This window comes from Rhineura floridana, chromosome 3 (genome assembly GCF_030035675.1).
Source record: "Rhineura floridana isolate rRhiFlo1 chromosome 3, rRhiFlo1.hap2, whole genome shotgun sequence".
Taxonomy (NCBI): domain Eukaryota; kingdom Metazoa; phylum Chordata; class Lepidosauria; order Squamata; family Rhineuridae; genus Rhineura; species Rhineura floridana.
The window spans coordinates 220,064,863-220,090,177 of NC_084482.1; the positions used below are offsets into that span (position 1 = coordinate 220,064,863).

Genomic DNA, 25,315 nt, shown 5'->3' on the forward strand with positions numbered 1-25,315 from the left:
TTGTCTGGAAGCCTATGATAATGCGGGGCATGCTCAGTAAGGACCAACTGTCAGTGTTCTAAAAGCCTCACAGCTGCCAGGCTTGGCTAATCAGAGGGCCACACCCACACCAGACTTGATTTCACTTGAGACACTCATGGCTTCCCCCAGAGAATCCTGGGAAGTGTAGTTTGTGCAGGGTGCTGAAAGGAGACTCCTATTCCCCTGAGAGAATGGTTAACAGTCAGCCACTCTGATTGAAAGTCTGTGAGAGGAACAGGGCGTGTCCTAGCAACTCTCAGAACCCTCCACTAACTACACATCCCAGGATTCTTTGAGAGAAGCCATGATTGGCTTTGAGCCATGGCTTAGAGAGAGAAGCCGTCATAAATTGTTTTAAATTGTTTTTAAAAGATGTGTTTTTAAATTTGTATATTTGTTTTTAATGTTTTTAGTTATTGTAAACCGCCCAGAGATCTTCCACTATGGGGCGGTATATAAATACACTAAATAAATAGATAAATAAATAATGATTGTCCAAAGTGTAATAGAGGCCTGGTGTAGATGTGGCCAGGGACTGCTTTGTTTTAAATTTGGGTGGGAGGTAGGGTTGCCAGGTTCAGGGCCTGAGACTGATCCTGTATCTTTAGGAGAAGAGAAAGTCAGCCAAGTGCAGGTGTTTTTGCAACATTGTAATGGGAAAAACCACAAGGTAGAATTCTGCCTTCCCCCTGCCCAACTGTGAAAGATACAGAAGACGTCTTGGTTGGCAGGCCCAGCCTGGTCAGTTTTACCTATCCTAATCATGATTGCATAGGAGTATATCCGATTCAACTCAATAAGCATACAAATGATCAGACCTGCCTTTTCCCTCCTTCCCCTTTCCTCTCCCTTTCTCCTCCCCTCTTCCTTCTTCGCTTGGGGAATAAAACTAGAGTCTTCCTGTCTATGCTGGAAGCAACATTGATTTTAATACACATGAGCTCAGACTGCTTAATAAAACAACATCTCACTCTTCTGAAGTGCATTTCCATGTGCGATGACTGAACAGCAACAATGTAAGTTGGTGGCAGAAGAATTTGGAAAGGGGTTCAGGAAAAGACAGATGAAGTAAATCTTTTCCTGTAACATCTAATTTTTTAACAGCCCTATGATTGCCAGTTTATGATTTTAATTTGATGAAGGACTATTTACATTCTGTTTAACAGCTCTTGTTGCAACAATTCCACAGGTTTTAGTTTCATCTCCCCTCCCCATTTATTTCATTTATTTATTTATTTATTTAAGCTTATATACCGCCCGACTAGCAACAGCTCTCTGGGCGGTGAACATTAAAAATACAATAAAAATAACACAAAACTGTACACAAAACTGTACAGTCTAAAATCAAAATATAATAATTTAGAATTAACAGGAATTAAAATGCCTCAGAGAAGAGAAAGGTTTTAACCTGGCACCGAAAAGATGATAGTGTCGGCGCCAGGCGCACCTCCTCGAGGAGACCATTCCATAGTTCGGGGGCCACCACTGAGAAGGCCCTAGATCTTGTCACCACTCTCCGGGCTTCCCTATCAGTCAGAACCCGGAGGAGGGCCTTCGTAGTAGACCGTAGTGTACGTTCCGGTTCATATCGGGAGAGGCGTTCCGACAGATATCGTGGTCCCGCGCCATATAAGGCTTTATAGGTAAGTACCAACACTTTGAATCTGGCCCGGAAGCATATTGGAAGCCAGTGCAAACGGGCTAGCACAGGTGTTATATGCTCAGACCGCTTAGTTCTTGTTAGCAGTCTGGCCGCCGCATTTTGCACTAGCTGTAGCTTCCGAATCGTCTTCAAAGGTAGCCCTACGTAAAGCGCATTGCAGTAGTCCAGACGCGAGGTTACCATAGCATGTACCACTGATGAGAGGTCCTCCTTACTCAGATAGGGATGTAGCTGGGCTACCAACCGAAGTTGGTAGAACGCATTCCGTGCCACCGAGGCTACATGAGCCTCAAGTGTGAGGGAAGAGTCTAAGATGACTCCCAGACTATGCACCTGTTCCTTTAGGGGGAGTGTAACCCCATCCAGGACTTGGTATATATCCACCATCCGATCAGAGAAACCATCCACCAACAGCATCTCAGTCTTGTCAGGATTGAGTCTCAGTTTGTTAGTTCTCATCCGGTCCATTGTCGCAGCCAGGCAACGGTTCAGCACGTCAACTGCCTCACCCGAAGAAGATGTAAAGGAGAAGTAGAACTGCGTGTCATCAGCATACTGATGACAACGCACTCCAAAACTCCTGATGACCGTGTGATGCGTCCTTCCCTGGCTCTCCCTGTCAGGTTCCTACCTGCTCGTGGTTACTGCCTGTCTCTAGGCACCACCAGGGACTCCACCAGTCCGGACCGCACTCTCTTATGGTTTACCTATCCGCTCTAGCACAGATCTCAACAGATCCCCCTGCTAGGCAACCACCAGTAACGTCCCAAAACTAGTATTCCCAGAGACTCTGAATACTGGTATTGTTATTCTCTTCACCGCTGCCACCATTTGTTACAGTTCCCCTTCAGCCTTGGTCATTACCTTACCCTCCCTTCTGGTCTGTGAAACCCCAGCCAAGGATCAGGCCTTTGGTAAACCAAATTAAGTATTTATTAAAGATAACAAAGCTAACAAGATTAACAAGATTTCTTCTTAAGGCACATAAGCATATGGTTTTACTCAATACTAATCCGAACTCCACCTCCCTCCTGGCAAACAACTCTCTAAAACCCCACCAAGCAATCCACTCAGTTCTCTTCTCCCCCCCCCCGATTCCACTCTCACTCTTCCTTTTATACTGTCAGCCATTTTAAACACTCAGCCAATCATCTCGCATTCTACTGCCCATTCACTCCCCTCCTCTTTCACTCCACTTACCATGTATCTTCTAAAACAACAACACTTACCATATATACATTAATATAGGAACATCACATTTCTCCCCCCTTAAACAACAGCAGAGTATTATTCCTGTTCCAGGATTTATACGTCGCATTAACAAATAAAAGTCTCTATGGGGAAAATGTCTTTCTTTGTTCCTCTGTCTGGTCACGTCCACTTGCCTGGAAAGTCCATCGGCCAGTACATTGTCCTTGCCTTTTATGAACTGGAAGTCCACCTGATAGTCCTGTAGGGCCCAGGACCACCTCTGCAGCATAGTGTTATGGTTTTTCATAGTCTGCAACCATAACAAGGCCCGATGATCCGTAGTCACTGTGAATCTTCGTCCCCACACGTATGGGCGCAACTTGTTCAGTCCCCACACGACCGCTAGGCACTCCTTCTGGACTGACAAATAGTTTTTCTCCCTCGGCGTCAGCTTGCGACTCAGGTACGCCACTGGATGTCTGGTGCCTTCTCTCTCCTGTAGCAAGACGACTCCCAGCGCCAGGTCCGACGCATCTGTAGCCACGATGAATGGTTTCTCATAGTCTGGTGCTATTAATATGGGTCCTTGGCACAAGGCTTGCTTCAGTAGATCAAAAGCCTTCTGACATTCATCCGTCCATACCACACGCTCAGAACACTTCTTCTTTGTTAATTCATGCAAGGGGGTTGCTATTTCCCCAAAATTTCTCACAAACTTCCTATAAAATCCAGCCACACCCAGAAATGCCCTTACTTGTTTTTTGGTTAAGGGGATCGGCCACGCTTGTATTGCCTCCACCTTGCTCCATAAGGGGGTGATTTTCCCACTCCCCACCTTATGTCCTAAATAGATTACTTCCTTTAGTCCAAACTGGCATTTCTTAGCTTTTATTGTGAGGCCTGCTTTTCTTAAGGCCTCCAATACTGTTGTCAGGTGTTGGACATGCTCAGGCACCGACTTGCTAAAAATGGCCACGTCATCGATATAGACCACTGCAAAATCTGACATGCCTCGCAACACAGTATTGATTAGCCTCTGAAATGAACTTGGTGAGTTCCTTAGTCCCATGGGTAAGGTCACAAACTCATATAACCCATCTGGTGTACTGAAGGCAGTTTTGGCTCTGGATTGCTCGTCTAGTTCCATTTGCCAAAATCCTTTACAGAGATCTAGTGTAGAGATAATGGTTGCTGCCCCCAATAACTCTAACATAGCGTCTACCCTAGGCATAGGATACGCATCTGGGACAGTAATTTTATTGATTAGCCGATAATCAATGCAAAACCTTGTCGTTCCATCTTTTTTCGGAACCAGGACAATACTTGAGGCCCAGGGACTGATGGATTCCCTGATCACTCCTAATTCCAGCGTCTCTTCCACCTCCTTTTTGTTCTCATTCAAAACTTTCCCATTCACACGGTACGGAACAGATCTGATTGGGGCATGATCTCCAGTATCAATGGAATGTATAACTATACTGGTTCGGCCAGGTTTGTTGCTAAAGAGGTTCCTATAGGTTTTCAAAACTCTCAGAATCTCTTCTTTTACTTCTTCCTCTACCTCCTCTGACCATTCCACTTGATCTACCCCTCCTTTGTCTTTGCTTTCCTGTACCAAATCTAGAAGTTCAGGCCCACTTCCCTCAGGGAATAAGGTAACTTGCAACACCTTTGCATCCCTGGTATGATAAGCCTTTAACTTATTTACATGAACCACTTTGCTTTTGTTTAATTGGTCTGTGGTGATTACATACGTCACTGTGTCAAGCCTTTCTCTGATGGTATATGGTCCTTCCCAGTTAGCCTGTAATTTGTCATGTTTCCTGGGTATGAACGCCATAACCATATCTCCCACATCATACACACGTTCTCTGGCTGTTCTGTCATACCAGTAACTTTGCTTCTCCTGTGCATGACTCAAATTCTCTTTCACTACTTCCATCATTGATGTCAATTTATTGCGGAATTCCAATACAAAATCTACTACAGAAGTTTTGGACTCTCCCAGAGTTCCTTCCCATGAATTTTTTAGCAGTTCCAAAGGTCCCCTCACTTTTCTAGTAAACATTAGTTCAAAGGGTGAGAAGCCTGTTGACTCCTGAGGGACTTCTCTGTATGCAAATAAGAAGCATCCCAAATGTTCATCCCAGTCTTGTGGGTGATCTTGAACATAGCTTCTTATCATGCCCTTCAAAACTCCATTAAATCTCTCAGTTAGCCCATTAGTGGCGGCATGGTAAGTAGTGGTCTTTAGATGTTTTAGACCACAACATTTCCACATACATTGCATCACTTCTCCCATGAATACACTGCCTTGATCTGTCAGCACTTCATGAGGGAAACCCAGCCTCATAAAGATTTTTAATAAAGCCTCTGCCACTACAGGGGCTTCTACAGATCTCAGTGCTTCTGCGTCTGGGTACCTGGTGGCAAAATCCACCACCACCACTAGATATTTCTTGCCATGCCTTGTGGGTTTGGAAAAAGGGCCCACCAAATCTATTCCCACTCTATAAAAGGGTTGTCCAATTATAGGAAGGGGCTTTAAGGGTGCCTTGGTCTTTACTCCATTCTTTCCCACCTTTTGGCATATTCCACAAGATAGACAATGTTGTTTTACATCTTTGGAGATATCTGACCAATAATAATGTGCAGCCAATCTCCTCTTGGTCTTTTTTATTCCCAGATGTCCTGCACATGGGACATCGTGGGCTACCTCTAGCAATCTGGTTCTGTATTTGCTAGGTACTATCAATTGCTTCACTGGTTCACATTCATCCTTTCTCTCAGCAGGCATCCACAGTCTATATAAAATCCCATTCTCACACACAACTTGATTCCTCAGTTTGTCAGTGAAAGGAATCTGTTGGGTCAGGGCTTGTTCCTTTATCTGCTTCAAACTTATATCTTTATGCAGCTCTTCCCTGAATTGCTCTGCTTCTTCCCCAGAGACCACTTGATACAGTCTGTCTCCTTCACCAGGCCTGCTAGTGGTTGCTATGGTGACCTGAGGCTGGCTAACAGATTCCACCCTGTTTGTTTCAGCCCCCCTTAATATGGCTTCTTTTTCTCTGCCAATTTGCTGTCTGGTCACTACATAGATCTTTCCTTGGGCGCCCATTACATCCCTTCCCAGTATTGCTGGTTCTTGTTGCTGGGCATTAATGCCTACTTTATATTGGCCCTCTCGGCCTCTCCAAGTCATTTCCACCAGGGCCACAGGCAAACTTTCTGGTTGACCTCTCACTCCTTGGATAGTCACAGTTTCCTGAGGTAATATTACCTCAGATTTTATTAAATCTGGCCTCAGTAATGTCTGAGCGGCACCAGTATCAAGCAATGCCCAATAATTTGCCCCTTGTACACTCACTTCCTCTCTCAGACTTGAATCAAGGTCTGTTACTTCTGTCCAGTTTATCTGGCAGAACTGAACCTTTTTCGCTGTTTCTAAAGCCTTGGGCTCTGTTTTCACTGCCCTTGTCTGAGCAGGATTACTACTGGGGTTGGCAACCTCACATTGAAAACGTAGGTGCCCTGGTCTACCACATTTCTAGCATAATTTCTCCTCACTTTTAGGGTACACAGATCCACTCTGGGGTGTCCTGTGCCCTTCAGATTTTAATGGAGGACTCACTCATTGTGGTACCACATCCCTTCTGCAAGCATTATATGGTTTGGGTTTAAAATCTCTTGATGTTTTCCCCACCCAGCCAGTTCTATTGGAGGCGAAGTGATCCGCCATCTCTGCGGCCTCCTGCACCAATGTAGGGGAACGGTCTTTGACCAGGAGCCTTATTTCTGGTGGTAACTGATGGTATAATTGATCCAGTATCATGAGGTTTTTCACCTCCTCCACAGACTGAGCTTTGGCACTACTCATCCACTTTCCAAATATATCCATCAATTTTGCTCCCAGTTCCACAAAAGACCTCCCTGTCTGTATCTGGCAATTTCTGACAAGCTTTCTAAAATAATCAGGCCCCAGTCTGAATCTTTTAAACACTGCTTCCTTGAATTCAGCATAGGTGACGGGCCTGTCTGAGGGGAAATATTGGTATACCTCAGCCAATTCCCCTTTAATCAGATTTGATAAATACTGCATGTATTTATCTTCAGGTAGCCCCCACAACTGAGCTGCTTTTTCAAAGGTGCTGAGGTAAATTTGAGGATCTTGACCAGGCTCATAGACAGCAAAGTCCTTTGGAGTAATTTTTATTTTTGCTCCATCTCTGTCTTTCCTTGCCTCCTCAGAGTGAAATTTCTCTCTACCAAATTTTAACTTTTCTACTTGTAATTCGGCATCCACTGCTCGTTGCTTCTCCCTCTCCTCAAACCCCATTCTCATTCTCTCAGTTTCCATCTTCAACTTCTCAGCTTCCAACTCTCGCTGTTTATCTTTTTCCTCAGCCTCAAAGACCCGCTGCTTTTCTTTCTCATCAGCCTCCCTCCTCAATCTTTCAGTTTCCAACTCATGCTCCCATCTTAACTTCTCTCTCAAATACTCTATATAAGCGGGATTGGTTGAGTATCCTTCTGGGGTCTCTTCTCTGACAGGTTGTTTTTGCTGGGCAGTTGCAAATCCTATTAGTGCTACCCTCAATTCATCTACCCCTTTACCCTCGTGAGGTAAATTGAATGTTACGCACTTCTCCACCAGCTCCTCTCCTTTCATTTTTATATATTCAGCCATGGTGTTTGAGTTCACTCACTCTTTGCCACACACTCTTTGCCAGTCACTCTCACAAGAAATCTTGTTTTGTTATTTCTGTTTGCCACACCACTGTTCTGGATTCTCTAGTATTCGTATCTGGATTCTCTGTTGTTCGTATCCCACCGCTACTGACACCACCTGTGACGTAGTCTCCTTTGTCACCACGTGTCTTTGGGAATCTCTTTGGTTCGTATCCCACCGCTACTGCCACATGTGATGCTTCCTTCCCTGGCTCTCCCTGTCAGGTTCCTACCTGCTCGTGGTTACTGCCTGTCTCTAGGCACCACCAGGGACTCCACCAGTCCGGACCGCACTCTCTTATGGTTTACCTATCCGCTCTAGCACAGATCTCAACAGATCCCCCTGCTAGGCAACCACCAGTAACGTCCCAAAACTAGTATTCCCAGAGACTCTGAATACTGGTATTGTTATTCTCTTCACCGCTGCCACCATTTGTTACAGTTCCCCTTCAGCCTTGGTCATTACCTCACCCTCCCTTCTGGTCTGTGAAACCCCAGCCAAGGATCAGGCCTTTGGTAAACCAAATTAAGTATTTATTAAAGATAACAAAGCTAACAAGATTAACAAGATTTCTTCTTAAGGCACATAAGCATATGGTTTTACTCAATACTAATCCGAACTCCACCTCCCTCCTGGCAAACAACTCTCTAAAACCCCACCAAGCAATCCACTCAGTTCTCTTCTCCCCCCCCGATTCCACTCTCACTCTTCCTTTTATACATTCAGCCATTTTAAACACTCAGCCAATCATCTCGCATTCTACTGCCCATTCACTCCCCCTCCTCTTTCACTCCACTTACCATGTATCTTCTAAAACAACAACACTTACCATATATACATTAATATAGGAACATCACAGACCGCCCCCAGCGGCTTCATATAAATGTTAAAAAGCATGGGAGACAGAACCGAACCCTGCAGGACCCCACATTGGAGAACCCACGGTGTCGAGCAATGTTCCCCAAGCACTATCTTCTGGAGACGACCCGCTAAGTAGGAGCGGAACCACTGCCAAGCAGTGCCTCCAACTCCCAACTCCGCAAGCCTCTCCAGAAGGATACCATGGTCGATGGTATCAAAAGCCACTGAGAGGTCAAGGAGAATCAACAGAGTTACACTCCCTCTGTCTCTCTCCCGACATAGGTCATCAAACAGGGCGACCAAGGCAGTCTCAGTGCCAAAACCAGGCCTGAAGCCCGATTGAAATGGATCTAGATAATCGGTTTCATCCAATAGCGCCTGGAGCTGGTCAGCAACCACACGTTCCAGGATCTTGCCACATGTAATTAATTACTTGGACATTTTTCCAGATTCTATCATCCAGTGGCAAAGAACTTGCCAATTGCCTGTTGTTGTTTTATTCCTCTCTGTAAAAATGTTTCAGAAAATGATGATTAAGACTAGCTTGCTAAATCTCTTGACTGACATATATTGTAAATCAGAAGAGCATTTTAGGTATGGCTTTCCAGAGATGAGGAGTAGTTTGAGAAACACTAGAATGCAGAACTAATCCTCAGCCTTAGCCAGGATTGACAACTAACTAAAAAAGCTACCTGGCCTGCTCTTATTTGCAACTGTTGAGAAACAATGGAAATATCTCAATATGTTTAGCCTGGAGAAGAGACTGTTAAAGGGAGATGTGACAGTTGTCTTCAAGGGCTGTGATGTAGAGGATGGAGCATGTTTGTCCTCTGTCACTCAAGAGCTTTACTTTACTTTACTTTACTTTTTTTCCCCAGCCAAACTAAAATGGTTGCACTCCTGCTTGTCCTGTTGGGAGCCTTCCGGTTTATTGCTTCCGGTAAGACGTGTTTCTTTACTCGCTCTTGTTTTTTTAGATACGTGTTTTGTAAATTCTTTATTTTAGCTATTTTTTGTTTTACCTTTAAAATGGAATTTTAACTGCTGATGACCTATATGGGTGAGCTTGATAACCTGGCAATTAAGTTCCTTTATATGCTGTACTAAACGCCTGCAACTTACCTTCTCTTCTCGAGTTAAAGGAGCTGAAAGCCATAAATCTTTTGGCTAAACTCATTCCATTAAATGAATCTACACTGACGGAGGAAGTCCTTGAGATTGATGGTTTCAACTAGAAAAAGACTCCAGGAGTTGGGAATATCCCCTGAGGGTGACGTTATGGCAAGCAACCTTCAAACAAAAATTACAATTTTTTTCCCATACCTACAAGACTCTGTGAAAACTTTACCACAGCTGCAAAGGGCTTTAAATTCCAAACTCCTGCCAGAAACTCCCCAGGACTGGTCGTTAGACCGCCCCTTCTTATTAAATCCTTGTGTTGTTTCTACAACAACAAAAAGCCTGGCGGAGGAACTGGAAGATGCCGGCTTAAATTATACTATAAATACTCCAAATCCAACAATATTAACAAACAATGGTCCCCCTTCGGAGATAATTACCATTGACTCATATCAAGAAACTCAAGGGCATCAAACTCCCCCCCCCGAAAAGAGAACAGAGGAGAATGACATGAAATATTTAAACTCTAATGCCCCAGGGGCTTCCTGTTTGGGCTGGAAGGAGTTATTGTACAACAAACTGAGCTCTGTTAAAAATTACATAGCTGTAACCAACAACTTGCTTAACACGCTAGTTCAAGCGTTGGGACCTCATTTGTATAATGAAAATAGTGACCAGGGGACATCGGTAATGCCACCATCTGTTCATGAGCATCAAAAACTGCCTACAGGGGGAATAAATAAGTGCAAGACTAGGACTCTGAAAAACCACCCTCGGTCAAAATCAAATCAGAAAAAGTCAAAGAACATCAAGAATCCTAAATGTAATTCATTAAGGAAAATGAACTTCAAGCCTCTGTTTAAATTATTAGATGCTCATAAGCCGGAAGCTAATAGAATGGAAAAAGACCCACCTCAAAATCAAAAGAGCCTCATCCTTACACCGATTCTAGTAAAGAGAAAATGGGAGAAACCCCCATACAGCTGATGTTATCATCGGAGACTGGATCATCCTCCTCTAAATATCTGACTTTAAACAATTTTGATTCATGGAATCTAGTACTACAGCCAGAAAAGCTAGTAGTTACGTACCATATTAGGACTTCCGGACGTCGGTCTCCTTTTCCGAGCATTCCATTTTTGGATCATTGTTTTGGTCTACTGTTCTCCGAAACTCACCGCATAAATTACATTAAATATATGACAAACATATCTCTCAAGCCAGGGGACTGGCAGCTGATTATCACCTTTCATTCATCGACTTTTGCCAACCAGATTTTTTATGCAAGAGAAAAGTTAAAGGAACGGGGTTTAACTCTACAACGATATTATATCAACAGCGCACTGCCATCACCGTTGGTAAGACCCCAACCAAAAGTTCCCAGACCATCAATTATCGAGTCTGAGACGTCCTCAATAGATGTTAACCAATGGAACCTTCAACAGTTAAACCCTGCCCAGCTCCTTGCTCAAAGATCCTCAAGTGATGTCTGCTTTCATGCTGGAATTGGAGCCTGAGGAAATTCAACTTACTGAACTATATTCTCACCTACCAGAGACTGAGAGATCAATGATTATTGATAAACTATATAATTTAATACAATGCTTGGAAGCCGTGAAACCCACAATGAATCAGAAGAAAGAACGTTGTATTAGTAATCTAAACGCGGCTGCTAATCTGCTCTCAAAGCCACTAAAGCTCCGTACAGCATCCCCTAAGGTTCCCATTTACAGTAATATAAGTAAACTGCTCCAGGGAGGAGAGGACTGGATAAAGTCAAGATTCTTGGACCTTGGGGAATTGGCTTCTCCGACCAGGCAACAATCTACCCCACTGTTGGATAAACGAGTTTCACAATCTTCTGTCCGTCAAATCAAATCAGGAGCTGTTGTTATGGATGTTACGGGGTCTTTAAATCAGATCACAGAATTAAAATGATATTTTTCTTCCCAAACAAATTTATTATATGAAAAGTTTCCAGTCCCAACTGCAATACCCTCTGGGCGGTGTCAGAATGTTTCATCTATATCCAAGTATGTACTACACTTTTTATCTTGGAATATAGCAGGCTGGACTGCTAAACAAAAGAACTTAGATCTGATTGCTTACCTGAATAAATCTGATATATTTTTTCTCCAAGAGATGTGGTGCACCCAAAATCTAATACTGGATGGCTTTTCTATTTTGTGTCTACCTGCGGTTTATTCTCAACCTAAATCAATCGGTAGAGCAAAAGGTGGCCTGGCACTAATGATTTCTACCGCACTGTCAGAACATTTTAAAAGCATCCACTCATGTAAAAACATAGCTATGGGGGTTTTACTGTCGTATAATACCATATCATTTCTGTTAGTCAATGTCTATATTCCTCCATATTCCTCTAGGGAATTAAATGAACAAGCTTGGGAAGACTTAGAAAGATACTTAACAGAACTTGAGGTTCTATTTCCTAAAGCCTTTCTTATCATCATGGGTGATTTTAATGCTAGGACCGGTGTGACGCCATTCCCTGGCTCTCCCTGTCAGGTTCCTACCTGCTCGTGGTTACTGCCTGTCACTAGGCACCACCAGGGACTCCACCAGTCCAGACTGTCCTTTTTTATGGTTTCTCTCCCCGCTCTAGCACAGATCTCAACAGATCCCCCTGCTAGGCAGCACCACCAGTCACGTCCTATAACCAGTATTCCCAGAGACTCTGCCTGAGTCTCTCTATCAGGTTACCTCTGTGACTGAGTGCTTAAGCTGTCCCCAATCCCTTTGATCTTTATATATAAAGCATACGATCCTGGTTTGCTCTGAATACTTGTGGTGTTATATTCTTCCCTTCACCGCTGCCACCAATTGTTACAGTTTCCCTTCAGCCTTGGTAAGCACCTTGCCCTCCCTTCTGGTCTGTATAACCCCAGCTAAGGATCAGGCCTTTGGTAAACCAAATATAGTTTTTATTAAATAACAGAGATAACAAGATTACTTTATAAAGGCACATAAGCATATGGTTTCATCTATTTCTGGTACTTGTCTTAGTATTAATCCGAACTCCACACTCTCCTCACATCCACCAACTCTCCACACAATCTCCTCTCAAAAACCCACCAAAACAACCCACTCACATCCACCTAACACCTCTCAAACAACCCACTAACGTCCACCCAGATTTAACTGTCATCCTTCCATTTATACTCTCAGCCATTCTAAACACTCAGCCAATCATCCAGCATTCTACTGCCCATTTACTCCCCCCTCCTCTTTCATTCCACTTACCATGTATCTCCTATACAAACAGCACTTACCATATATACATTAATACAGGAACATCACAACCGGCCCCAATAATGATGCATTATTTGCATCAAATCTTTGGGGGGGAGAGGATAATGCTCAATATGCTCCCACCCATGTTAGGGTTTCTAAGGATATTAAGATAAATTATGGAGGCATCTGCCTAACTCGTCTGATTGGCAGTCATAATCTCATAATGCTGACCGGCCTCAGACTGGTAGATCCATGCGCAGAATATACTTACATTTCTGGCCGAGGAAGCAGTGTCATCGACTATGTCTTAATTTCGCAACACCTACTTAACCTAACATCGAGGTTTATGGTGGGCAATAGACAGGACAGTGACCATCTTCCCCTAATATTCTCTATACAACTACCAGAAAGGGGACATTTGGATCTAGAATATAACCCAATGGCAAACTCAGCATATTTTACATATAAAAGGACCATTTGGTGTCCTTCTGTAGATTCAACATGGCAAAAAATTTTACCTCTTCTTTAGGAGTGGCCCTACAGGAGCGAATAATGAAAGCCACAGATCCCCGTGCTATATTAATAGATTACGCTACTCTGATCTCAAATTTAAAAATGACCTTAGTGCCCAAACCTTCTCCACATAGGGTAATCTATAGAACAGGTTTTCCTAGATGGTTCGATAAGGACTGTCGTGATCTCAAGAGACAACTAAGGGAGTCCTATCTACAATATTGCCTTCAAAACGCCAATATTCTTCCTTCTGAGTATTTTGTTATCAAAAGGAAATATAAGGCAACGATAGCCGCCAAAAAAAGGCAGGCTGTTCAGGAAGGGTGGAAGGCCTTAATACAAGCCTCCCGACACAAAAACTCGAAAACCTTCTGGAAGCTGGTTTCTGGAGATATGAGGTCTTTAAACTTTGCCCCAGGCAGCATCCCTCCCTATCAATGGGAACAACATTTTACTGATAATTATGAGGATACATGTCGCATTTCCCCATCCCTTAACCTAACAAATCTACCGATATGGGCACCTGTCACTCAAAAGGAAATAACTGATCTGATTGGCAGTTTAAAACCAGGCAAAGCACCTGGTTTTGATAACATACCCCCTGAACTGTTGAAAGTATATCAGGTCTGGTGGGCTCCCCTGTTGGCCAACCTGTTTACAATAATAAATAAATGTTCAGTTCGAGGACGTGGACAAGGTGCTTGGACAGGTTCGTGCGATCCCCTCGGTACTGGATCCTTGCCCCTCTTGGCTAATCAAAACTAGCAAGGAAGGAACAGTTGGCTGGGCCAAGGAAGTGATTAATGCCTCTTTACGAGAGGGAGTGGTCCCTGGCTATCTGAAAGAGACGGCAGTGAGACCACTCCTGAAAAAACCTTCCTTGGACCCAGAGGATTTCAGCAGCTACAGACCAGTAGCCAATGTTCCGTTCCTGGGCAAGATCCTGGAACGAGTGGTTGCTGACCAGCTCCAGGTGCTATTGGATGAAACCGATTATGTAGATCCATTTCAATTGGGGTTCAGGCCTGGTTTTGGCACTGAGACTGCCTTGGTCGCCCTGTTTGATGACCTATGTCGGGAGAGAGACAGAGGGAGTGTAACTCTGTTGATTCTCCTTGATCTCTCAGCGGCTTTTGATACCATCGACCATGGTATCCTTCTGGAGAGGCTTGCGGAGTTGGGAGTTGGAGGCACTGCTTGGCAGTGGTTCCGCTCCTACTTAGCGGGTCGTCTCCAGAAGATAGTGCTTGGGGAACATTGCTCGACACCGTGGGTTCTCCAATGTGGGGTCCTGCAGGGTTCGGTTCTGTCTCCCATGCTTTTTAACATTTATATGAAGCCGCTGGGGGCGGTCATCAGGAGTTTTGGAGTGCGTTGTCATCAGTATGCTGATGACACGCAGCTCTACTTCTCCTTTACATCTTCTTTGGGTGAGGCAGTCGACGTGCTGAACCGTTGCCTGGCTGCGATAATGGACTGGATGAGAACTAACAAACTGAGACTCAATCCTGACAAGACTGAGATGCTGTTGGTGGATGGTTTCTCTGATCGGATGGTGGATATATACCCTGTCCTGGATGGGATTACACTCCCCCTAAAGGAACAGGTGCGTAGTCTGGGAGTCATCTTAGACTCTTCCCTCACACTTGAGGCTCATGTAGCCTCGGTGGCCCGGAATGCGTTCTACCAACTTCGGTTGGTAGCCCAGCTACGTCCCTATCTGAGTAAGGAGGACCTCACATCAGTGGTACATGCTATGGTAACCTCGCGTCTGGACTACTGCAATGCGCTTTATGTAGGGCTACCTTTGAAGACGATTCGGAAGCTACAGCTAGTGCAAAATGCGGCGGCCAGACTGCTAACAAGAACTAAGCGGTCTGAGCATATAACACCTGTGCTAGCCCGTTTGCACTGGCTTCCAATATGCTTCCGGGCCAGATTCAAAGTGTTGGTACTTACCTATAAAGCCTTATATGGCGTGGGACCACGATATCTGCCGGAACGCCTCTCCCGATATGAACCGGCCCGTACACTACGGTCTACTACGAAGGTCCTCCTCCGGGTTCCGACTCATAGGGAAGCCCGGAGAGTGGTGACAAGATCTAGGGCCTTCTCAGTGGTGGCCCCTGAACTATGGAATGGTCTTCTCGAGGAGGTGCGCCTGGCGCCGACACTATCATCTTTTCGGCGCCAGGTTAAAACCTTTCTCTTCTCTGAGGCATTTTAATTCCTGTTAATTCTAAATTATTATATTTTGATTTTAGACTGAACAGTTTTGTGTACAGTTTTGTGTTATTTTTATTGTATTTTTAATGTTCACCGCCCAGAGAGCTGTTGCTAGTCGGGCGGTATATAAGCTTAATTAAATAAATAAATAAATAAATTTGGATACCCCTCTGAGTCCTGGCTAGAAGCCATAGTTATTCCCATATTTAAGAAAGGGATTAGAGAAGATCCTGCGAATTATAGACCAATCAGCCTTCTCTCTGTAATCGGCAAACTTTATGCCAGCTACTTGAAAGGGAGACTTTCCACATGGCTAGAAGAGGAAAATATTTTGGGCTGGGAGCAGGCGGGCTTTAGGAAAGGCGGGTCTGTGATTGATCATTGTGTAATCTTAAATCACCTAGCTGAAAAATATAGGAATCGATGGGGCAATGGCCTATATCTTGCATTTGTTGATTTAAAATCCGCTTTCGACTCTATCCGTAGGGAGAAATTATGGGTAAAACTTGCAAATACTACAACTGACAAAAGACTCCTTTTCTTAATCATCCGATTGCACCAGCATACATCTTTTCGTGTCAGATGTGGCCGTGCACAAACCCCATTTTTACAACAAAAGGAGTTAGACAAGGCTGTATCCTAGCCCCTCTTCTATTTAACCTCTTCATGAATGATTTAGCAATTAGCTGTTATTCGCCAGATTTTCACTCCCCAAACTAGCGACTCAGCACTGCCCCCTATTGTTATATGCTGATGATGCCGTCCTTCTATCTCTATCTAAAATCGGTCTAAAACGACCATTCCGAGCTTTTATGTTATATTGCCAGGAAAACCAGCTGACTATAAATTTTTCTAAAACTAAAATTGTAGTATTTACTAAACGCTCTTCAACTTCTGAATGGACGATCAATGCCCACCAAATTGCTCAGGTTACTCAGTTCGAGTACTTAGGTATCTTATTCCACTCATCACTGTCCTGGGTTCCCCATATCCGAGCTGCCATTACAACTGCACGGAACTCAGCAAAGGGCATTTTACGTTTTTTTTTATAAAAGGAGGTCAATATATTCCGGCAGCCCTACAGGTTTTTAGATCTAAAATAATTCCCCAACTGCTATATGGAGTTCCGTTATGGATTGGGGCCTTTGATTCCTCTGTAGAGACTGTACTTTCAATTTTTCTCCGACAAATTTTTGGTGTTCCAAACTGTCTGCCATCTGCAGCCCTTAGATTGGAATCTGGCCTAATCTCGCTTGAGGCCCAAGCGTGGACTATAGCTTTTGATTATTGGTCTAAATTGTCATATGAGTATTCTTCTGGCTATCCTCCACTCTTGTGGGAGGATCCTTTTTCCTCCCCATGGGCTAAAACGTTTTCCACTTATCTTGCAACCATAGGTCTTTCTTTAGAGTATCTAGCATCACAAGAGCCAGCAGCAGTGAAATATTCTATTCTGGCCCGGATTAGAGATATAGACTTTCAATGCGCAATTACGGCAGCCACTTCAGCATGTTACCCCATTCACTTTGGCCTGAGTTATGAGCCATCGATACGTGCCTCTTATTTGGAATTTCTCACGGTCCCTAAATACCGCCTAGCCTTTATTAAGGCGAGATGCAACTGTATAACTTCTGCGCTGTTAGAAGGGAGATATCGGGGCTTACCGTATAAACATCGACTGTGCCCCTGCAATGCTTGCGATATTGAAACTCTCTTTCATATTTTCTTTGAGTGCTCACTATATATTATTGAACGTTCTAAATTTATAATTCCAATTATAAAAAACTTTCCTCATAAGCCGCTTGATCGCCTACTTCCCTATCTTTTGTCAGCCTCAAATAGAGATTGCACCTTATCTGTTGCCAAATTTATTTTTGCTGCCCAATCTATATGAATGAAGATCCCTCCTCCTGATGGACTGGCTGCACTTTTGTAACATTGCAATATTGTTTTATTTGGATAGTTATTGTATGTATTTTATTTGATTGTATCGGGTCTATGACTGTAAAAATAAAAGTAAAGTAAAGCACTCAAGAGGACAGGAGTAGAGGCAATGGGTGGAAATTGCAAGGAAACTGACTGCATCTAAACATTGGGACTGCTATGGGGAACCTCCCATCACCCCTGGCCATGGGTTCTGCTTGCTGAGGCTAATAGGGGTTGCAGTCCAGGAATATCTGCAGGAACATAAATTCCCAAGGGGGCCCGAGGCGCTTTGCCATTGGGCAGGGACGGATTCAGGCCCTCTCTGACCATTGGCCATGCTGGCTGGGGCTGATGGGAGTTGGGGGTCTGGCAACATCCGGAGAACCACAGACCTCCCCTGTTGCAGGGAAAAGCCTGTATTTCCAAAATGGATGAAAGTGTATGTCAGAAATTGTTTACTTCTAGCACGTGAGTTGTGACTTTTGTTTATGAAATGGATGTTTTTGGAACTGTCCCCTTTCCAAGGTGTAAATTTCATAGAATCATAGGATGGTAGAGCATTGGGAGGTCCTTATAAGGCCATCGAGTCCAACCCCCTGCTCAATGCAGGGATCTGGATTAAAGCATCCCTGACAGGTCCCTGTCCAGCTGCCCTCTTGAAGGCCTCCATGGTTGGAGAGCCCAGTACCTCCCCAGTTCATTGGTCCCATTGTCACGTCGCTCTAACAGTTTTTCCTGACGTTCAGTCAGAATCTGGCTTCCTGCAACTTGAGCCCATTATTCTGTGTCCTGCACTCTGGGACGATCGAGAAGAGATCCCAGCCCACCTTTCAAGTACTTGAAGAATACTATCATACCTTGTACGGGAGGAGGTCCATGGGGGTGACACCATGAGTTACCACACCGGGTGACACCAACCCTAGTGACGCCACTGAGGAGCGCCCTTGCAGTTCTATGTGCATTGGCAGTAGCATTTTTTATTTGGACTTGCCACGATCCTGAGGAATGAAATTTCATCCCAAGGTATCTATAGGTCGTGACCTGCTCTATTGGGTAATCATTAATCTGCCATCGATGTTTTAGTCTCCTCCTGGTAAAAATCATGACTTTCGATTTGTCATGGTTAATTTCCAGGAGTTCCTTTTTGTAGTAATCAGCAAGGGCTCATCACACTGTTGGCTCATATTCAGCTTGTGATCAACAACAATTCCAAGATCCTTCTCACATGTCGTACTGCTGAGCCAAGTATCCCCCATCTTATAACTGTGCATTTGGTTTCTTTTTCCTAAGTGTAGACCTTTGCATTTATCCCTGTTGATTTCATTCTGTTATTTCCAGCCCAATGCTCCAGCCTCTCAAGGTCCCTTTGCATTTTTGCATGTTTCTGTCTTCCAGGGTATTAGCTTGGATACTATTATTAATAAAAAAATAATGGCGTAGAAGCACCCTAAGGAAGAAGGAAGATGGGGCAGACGAGAGGGTGGGTGGCCCACAGCTTCTTTGGGGAGAGGTGTGTGAAGTGTGGCTCCTTCTGCAGGCTGCAGTTCCGTCTTGAATAAGGAACCAAATTCTACTTCTTGGGGGGGGGGGAGAGAGAGGCAGGCGGACAGATCCCTGCTTTCCTGCAAGGAGCACAAAGCAACTGGAAGAAAGTTCTCAAACTGCTTGTTTTATTGTTTTTTATTATTATGTGTATTATTTTAAATTGTTTTTAGATTTTTAAGTGCCTTTTAAGGTTTTAAGGTTGTGCAGAGTTTTTTTGTATTTTAATTGTATGTTTTTGTATGCTTTTAACTACATGTAGTTTTATTTGTAAGCCGCCCTGAGTTCCAGTTTGGAAAAAGGGCAGGGTAAAAATAAAGTTTCAATCAATCATATTAGGGTTTTGGGGCCTGGGGCAACCCAGACTTCTTTTTTGACAGAACTTATCAGGAGCTGCTGAGGGTGGGTTGATCTCATATCAGGGCAAAGGACTCTCTTTCTGCTTCTGTGGAGGTGCAGGATGCTGCTACACAGAGAGTTCCTAGGCTCGTTTGGGGTGTGCCCATGTGCCCCTCTAACTCTGCCCCCTTTTTTTCCCTTGCAGGTTCCTCATCTCATTCCATGGATGGCATGTACAGTGCATTGTGGGAGCCCAGCCAAGGACTGGTCCAGTTCAGTGGGGTAACGTATGTGGATGGCCAGCTCGCTACTTACTACGACAGCCAGACGAGGCGGGCCCAGCCTCGCATCTCATGGATGAAGAATGTGGAGAAGTACTATCCTCAGTTCTGGGATATAAACACTTGGAGATTTCAGAGCAGTGAGCAGAGGTTCAGAAGGGACCTGGTGAATCTGCAAAAACATTACAACCAGACCAGAGGTGAGCAATGGGCAGGGCAGGAACGTGTTCCCCTCCCCACATCCTCATCCTAGGGGCATAAGAACATAAGAACATAAGAAGAGCCTGCTGGATCAGGCCAGTGGCCCATCTAGTCCAGCATCCTGTTCTCACAGTGGCCAACCAGGTGCCTGGGGGAAGCCCGCAAGCAGGACCCGAGTGCAAGAACACTCTCCCCTCCTGAGGCTTCCGGCAACTGGTTTTCAGAAGCATGCTGCCTCTGACTAGGGTGGCAGAGCACAGCCATCACGGCTAGTAGCCATTGATAGCCCTGTCCTCCATGAATTTGTCTAATCTTCTTTTAAAGCCGTCCAAGCTGGTGGCCATTACTGCATCTTGTGGGAGCAAATGCCATAGTTTAACTATGCGCTGAGTAAAGAAGTACTTCCTTTTGTCTGTTTCTAATGTTTCTAATTGGACAAATTGGGAGTAGAGGCTGTTGCAGCGGTGTATTGACGGCCGGCATTTGCACGTTTGTGCCAGGCACCCAGAACCAGTAGAAAGATAGCAACGCACACTCAGACAGTTATAAGTTTAAGAGTCTTTACTGACAGGAATTTTACAGACATAAATTCTTCTTAGCTCTCCTAGCATACTAAACACCCCCCACACCGAGTGGTTTCAGTTTCAAGGTTTTATGCCTTTCCAGCTCTGTACAGCTGCAGTCTGTGTCCTTGGACTGCCTGCACAGTTTTAACCCATTACTGGTTATTTCAGTTCTGTCTTTGTGGAAAATACCAGACACATACATCTCAGTAGCCTACAGTTCCCACCTTTTCCATAAAGACATTCCTTACACAATGTTTCAACACATTACATGTTTCACCACATTTTTACATTGCTTTTCACATTACAGTTTACTTTTCTGCATTCATGACGGTTTAATACAATCCAAGTACAATGTTTTACCATCATCCCATTCTTTCCACCTTTCTGTTTCATGACTTCTTACCGAGCTAATTTGAAACCTCTCAGGTGGTTTACCCAGGTTAGCTCTTTCAGAGCGTCTCAGTGTTACCTGAGGTTCAGTTTCTTCTTTGCCTCTCTCATCCACATCAGCAACAGGTTGTTCCTCTTCCTCCTGTTTTATTTCCTGCTCTATTACATGTTCTATGGATGTAGTGTGTGAATTCCCCAGATCAACGTTTTCAGTGTGATCCCTATCTTGCTCCTGTACCTTGATGCTCCTACTCAGCACCACTTTTCTCTGATTCTGTACCCATACATGGTAATATGCATTTTGAAATCCTAACACATTCCCTCTCTGTGCTCTTTGAGCCAATTTCCCATGTCGTTTACCTTTGGGTATGTGCACCTGGCACTTTGCCCCAAACCTTGCAATGTGCTGCAGTCTCTGCTTCTTTCCTGTGAGCTTCTCATATGGCGTCATTTTAAGTGCTCTATGATATAGCCTGTTCTGTATGTAAGTGGCATACAACATGCACTCTCTCCAAAATGCATTTGACAACTCAGAATCCCTCAACATGGCTCTTGTTGCATCCTGAAGTGTCCTATTTTTTTCTCTCAGCAATCCCATTCTGAAATGGTGAAAATGGTGCAGTGAAATTCTGTTCTATGCCCTTCTTTGTCAAATACTGCTCTAAGGATTTTCCAGTAAACTCTCCCCCTTGATCAGCGCGTATTCTTTGTATTGTTACACCATGTTGCACTTCCACCTTTTTCACAAACATTTTCAGTTCCCCCTCTGCTTCATCTTTACCATGTAACAGATAGACGGTGCTATATCTAGTATAGTCATCCACTATCACTAGAAAATATTTGGCACCTCCTTGTGAGCTTTGTAATGGTCCAGCTAAATCAATATGTATCAGTTGATATGGTGCGTTTGTGCTACACTCTGCCTCTTTGCATATGGGAGCATCTGTGGCTTTGGTTTGGTTACATACATCACAATCCACATACTGGTTACATTCCTTCAGTGTTACATCCACACTATTACTGGGTGTTTTCATTATTGTACCAAAACTAGCGTGCCCTCGTTTTCTGTGCCATAGATGAATGCATCTATCATGAGCCTTTCTGTTAGCACTCATAGCAGCACAACCTGTGAGTTTGAACTGGATGTAAAACAGTGAATTTCTCAGAAACCCCTTCATACAGAGTTTGTCTCCCTTCTGTATCTCACATGTCCCTTGTTTAAACATGACACTATATCCCATAGCATTCAGTTTCTTTACAGACATAATATTGCATTCTAAGCCTGGTACATAGAATACATCAGTCATAATTGTGTTCAAAACATTTAGCTTTACTGTACCTCTTCCCAACACCTCTCTGTGTGTGCCGTCTGCCAGCACAACCACCTCTTTCGCGGGAAGTGAAGTTCTGAACAAAGTTTTGTCCTTTATTAAGCTATGGGTCGCCCCAGAATCAACAACCCAGACAGCACTGTCTCTGTTCTCACAGCTTTTCGGTTTGCATTTCTCAGCACTCACCAGCTGTACACTTGATGACTTCTTGCCTCGTCCTTTTCGCTTTGCCTCACAGTCTCTTTGTAGATGTGTTTTCGAACCACAATAGTAACAAGCTTTAAGTCCAAAAGATCTTGCTTCTGTGTCTTTGAAGTTTGTTTTCCTGCTTTCTCTGTTCTTCGCTCTCTCCCGTCCTCTGGCATCCTGTCTTCTCTCCCACTCCTGGAGAAGCTTGCGTGAGACGTATTCCACAGTTAGATTGGCATCCTGCATTGCCTCTAACGAACTCACAATCGAATCCCAAGATGAATCCAGCGAAGATAAGATAATATAAACTTGCTGTAACTCTGTATGCTCCACATTCCTCTCTTGTAGTTCTGCAAACAGCCTCTTTAATTCCAATAAATGCTCTGACATTGTCCCGTGCTCAGCCAGCTTCATCTGATAAAGTTTCTGTGCTAAGTAAATCTTGCTACTGGCTGTTTTTCTCACATGCACTGTGTTTAATTCAGTCCACATAAGCTTCGCTGTTGCTTTCTCTTGTACATATAGCAACTGAGAGTCATCTAAAGCCAAAATGATTAATGCTCTTGCCTTTTCATCCATGCGAATCCACGCTGCAGGCTGCGGAGCTACCGGTGGGTCATCTTCTAACACCTGCCATAAATCTTCCTTTATCAGGAACGCTTGCATCCTTAGTCTCCAACCGGAATAGTTCCTTTCGGTGAGCCTCACCAAAGGCATCCTGGCTGAAAGTGAAACTGCCATGCTTCTGAACACTGCAAAACACTATTCCTTCACCCATCTCCGATCAAGCACTCAGCCACATTACTGCTTCTTCCTAAGCTTCCAACATAACATTAACCATGTTCTGTATTTGCTTCCAAGAACCTTTAGCATAAGGATTAGCGTAAGAAAGCTCTCTTGCTTTTCTGCGTTTCCAGCATGTCAGGAGCGTTCTAAATCATTAATATTATCACCAGAGTTTGGTGCTGTTCTGATACCATCTTAAACCGTTTTCATGAGATTCAGAAGCCACAGTATATTAAGTTCCCCCCATAAATGATTCAATTCTTCCTTTTTAAAGCTTCTTTCCATGAGGCTATGTTCACGCTGGGGTGCTAATGCATACATGGGTCACTCTTTCCACGTGCACATTATTTATTTATTTATTTATTTATTTATTTATTTATTTATTTATTTATTTATACCCTCCTTTCAGCCAAAGGCCCTCAAAGCAACTTACAAAAAACACAAATATAAAAATACAATATAAAACACATCAATAAAACAATATAATTTACAAATACAATTTACAATTTAAATCAAGTTAGGAGTGGTCTCTCTCAGTAAGGTGTTTTTGTTGCACTTAAAGCTTTTGCGTGCTTTCATCCACGCATGAGAGATTTCAGCTTTATGCCTGCAGCATCTGCCTTGATGTTTCCTGTCCACACTAGTGGGTGGTGCTTGGTGGGATGGATTCGCACTGTGTGCTGTTGTCTCTTCCCCTCAGTTAGTACTTTGCCACCCACCATAAGTTCTGGAAGCCTTGTGTCCATTGTGGGCATGCACACAGGCAGGTGCTTACCAGTCGGTGTGCTCCTTTATATTAGTTTTTGAAATAAAATATTTCAATTTACCAGGTTTGCACAAAAGAGCAGTCCAAAAAAATCATATTCACTAATAGGCAAAAAACCTTGCGGTTTAAGAATGTACCTCTAGCCCACAGATATTTCTACCAGACTTTAAAAAGCAGGGAAATTGGGCAGCTATAGTGAATGCACCAAGGGAGCAGGAGACCTGACCTCCTCTCTGAGATATTGGACTGCCCTACAAAGTTGTCAAAATGCAAACACCATTTGGGTTGGTCTTTCACAGTCCAATCCACTTCCTGTGTAGTTTGGGAGGATTTGGTAACATGTAGCTCAGTGGAGGAGCTTCTGCCTTTCGTACAGAAGGTCCCAGGTTCAATCCCCAATGGCACCTCCAGGTACGGCTGGGAGAGATTCCCTGTCTGAAACCCTGGAGAGCAGCTGCCGGTCAGTGCAGACAGTATGGAGTTAGGTGGGCCAAGGGTCTGACTCAGTATAAAGCCGCTTGCTATATTCCTAAGGGCACTTTTAATGTTTAATACAAATGTATTTTGCAAGAGCAGTTTGGCGTAAAAGAGTTGTTTTTAAAGGTAGCCTGCATCCATTGTTTTCCACAAAATGGAAGTAGTGGGTATGGGGATAGACAGGACCCAGTGAAACGTTGCCACCCATGCAAAAAAACAATGCACTTTAATATTGTTATGGGTTTGGGAGTTGAGATAGATGGTTTCTAACAGTCCCCCTTCCAGCCTCTCATTTGGAACCCTGCACCAGAAGGTGGGCCCTGCAGTGGAGAAACCCACTCCTGCTTGTCAGATGAGTCCTCTTTGTTAGTCTAAGTTAGACTGGCCAGGTGAGTTAATGGGCCTATCAAGTGCCCCTTAACTGGGCCAGGGAGATCCCCTTGTTACTGAAACTGTTCAGGAGCGCCCTCTGTGACGCCCTTCCCTGGCTCTCCCTGTCAGGTTCCTACCTGCTCGTGGCTACTGCCTGTCACTAGGCACCACCAGGGACTCCACCAGTCCCTCCTTCTCCACACTCTCCTGACAAACACCACCAAACACCTCTCAAACACCTCTCAGACAACCCACTCACGTCCACCCAGATTCAACTGTCATCCTTCCATTTATACTCTCAGCCATCCAAAACCTCAGCCAATCATCCAGCATTCTACTGCCCATTTACTCCCCCCTCCTCTTTCATTCCACTTACCATGTATCTCCTAGACAAACAGCACTTACCATATATACGCTAATACAGGAACATCACACCCTCCCCCTTCCTGAGGCCAACAAGAGGTTTGTGTTTTGGGTTGAGTCAGAGGAAAGGCTGGGAGCTGGAGGCAGACAGAGAGGATGGCTCTCTGCATTGTGGCTTTAGGATGCCTCCTGTAAGCCTGATGGAAAT

The 25,315-nt window shown here is 44.2% G+C and overlaps 1 protein-coding gene across 2 annotated transcripts in view; it reads left to right on the forward strand.

The window, feature by feature from the left end:
* Nucleotides 1-25,315, forward strand: part of LOC133381680 (major histocompatibility complex class I-related gene protein-like) — a 34,332-nt gene that overhangs the window by 2,121 nt on the left and 6,896 nt on the right. For both annotated transcript variants that reach the window (XM_061621057.1, XM_061621058.1), the window contains exons 2-3: nt 9,347-9,408; nt 19,591-19,866. In XM_061621057.1, the coding sequence (XP_061477041.1) occupies nt 9,357-9,408; nt 19,591-19,866 (328 nt within the window). In that variant the 5' untranslated portion in view covers nt 9,347-9,356. The remainder of the gene's footprint in view (nt 1-9,346; nt 9,409-19,590; nt 19,867-25,315) is intronic.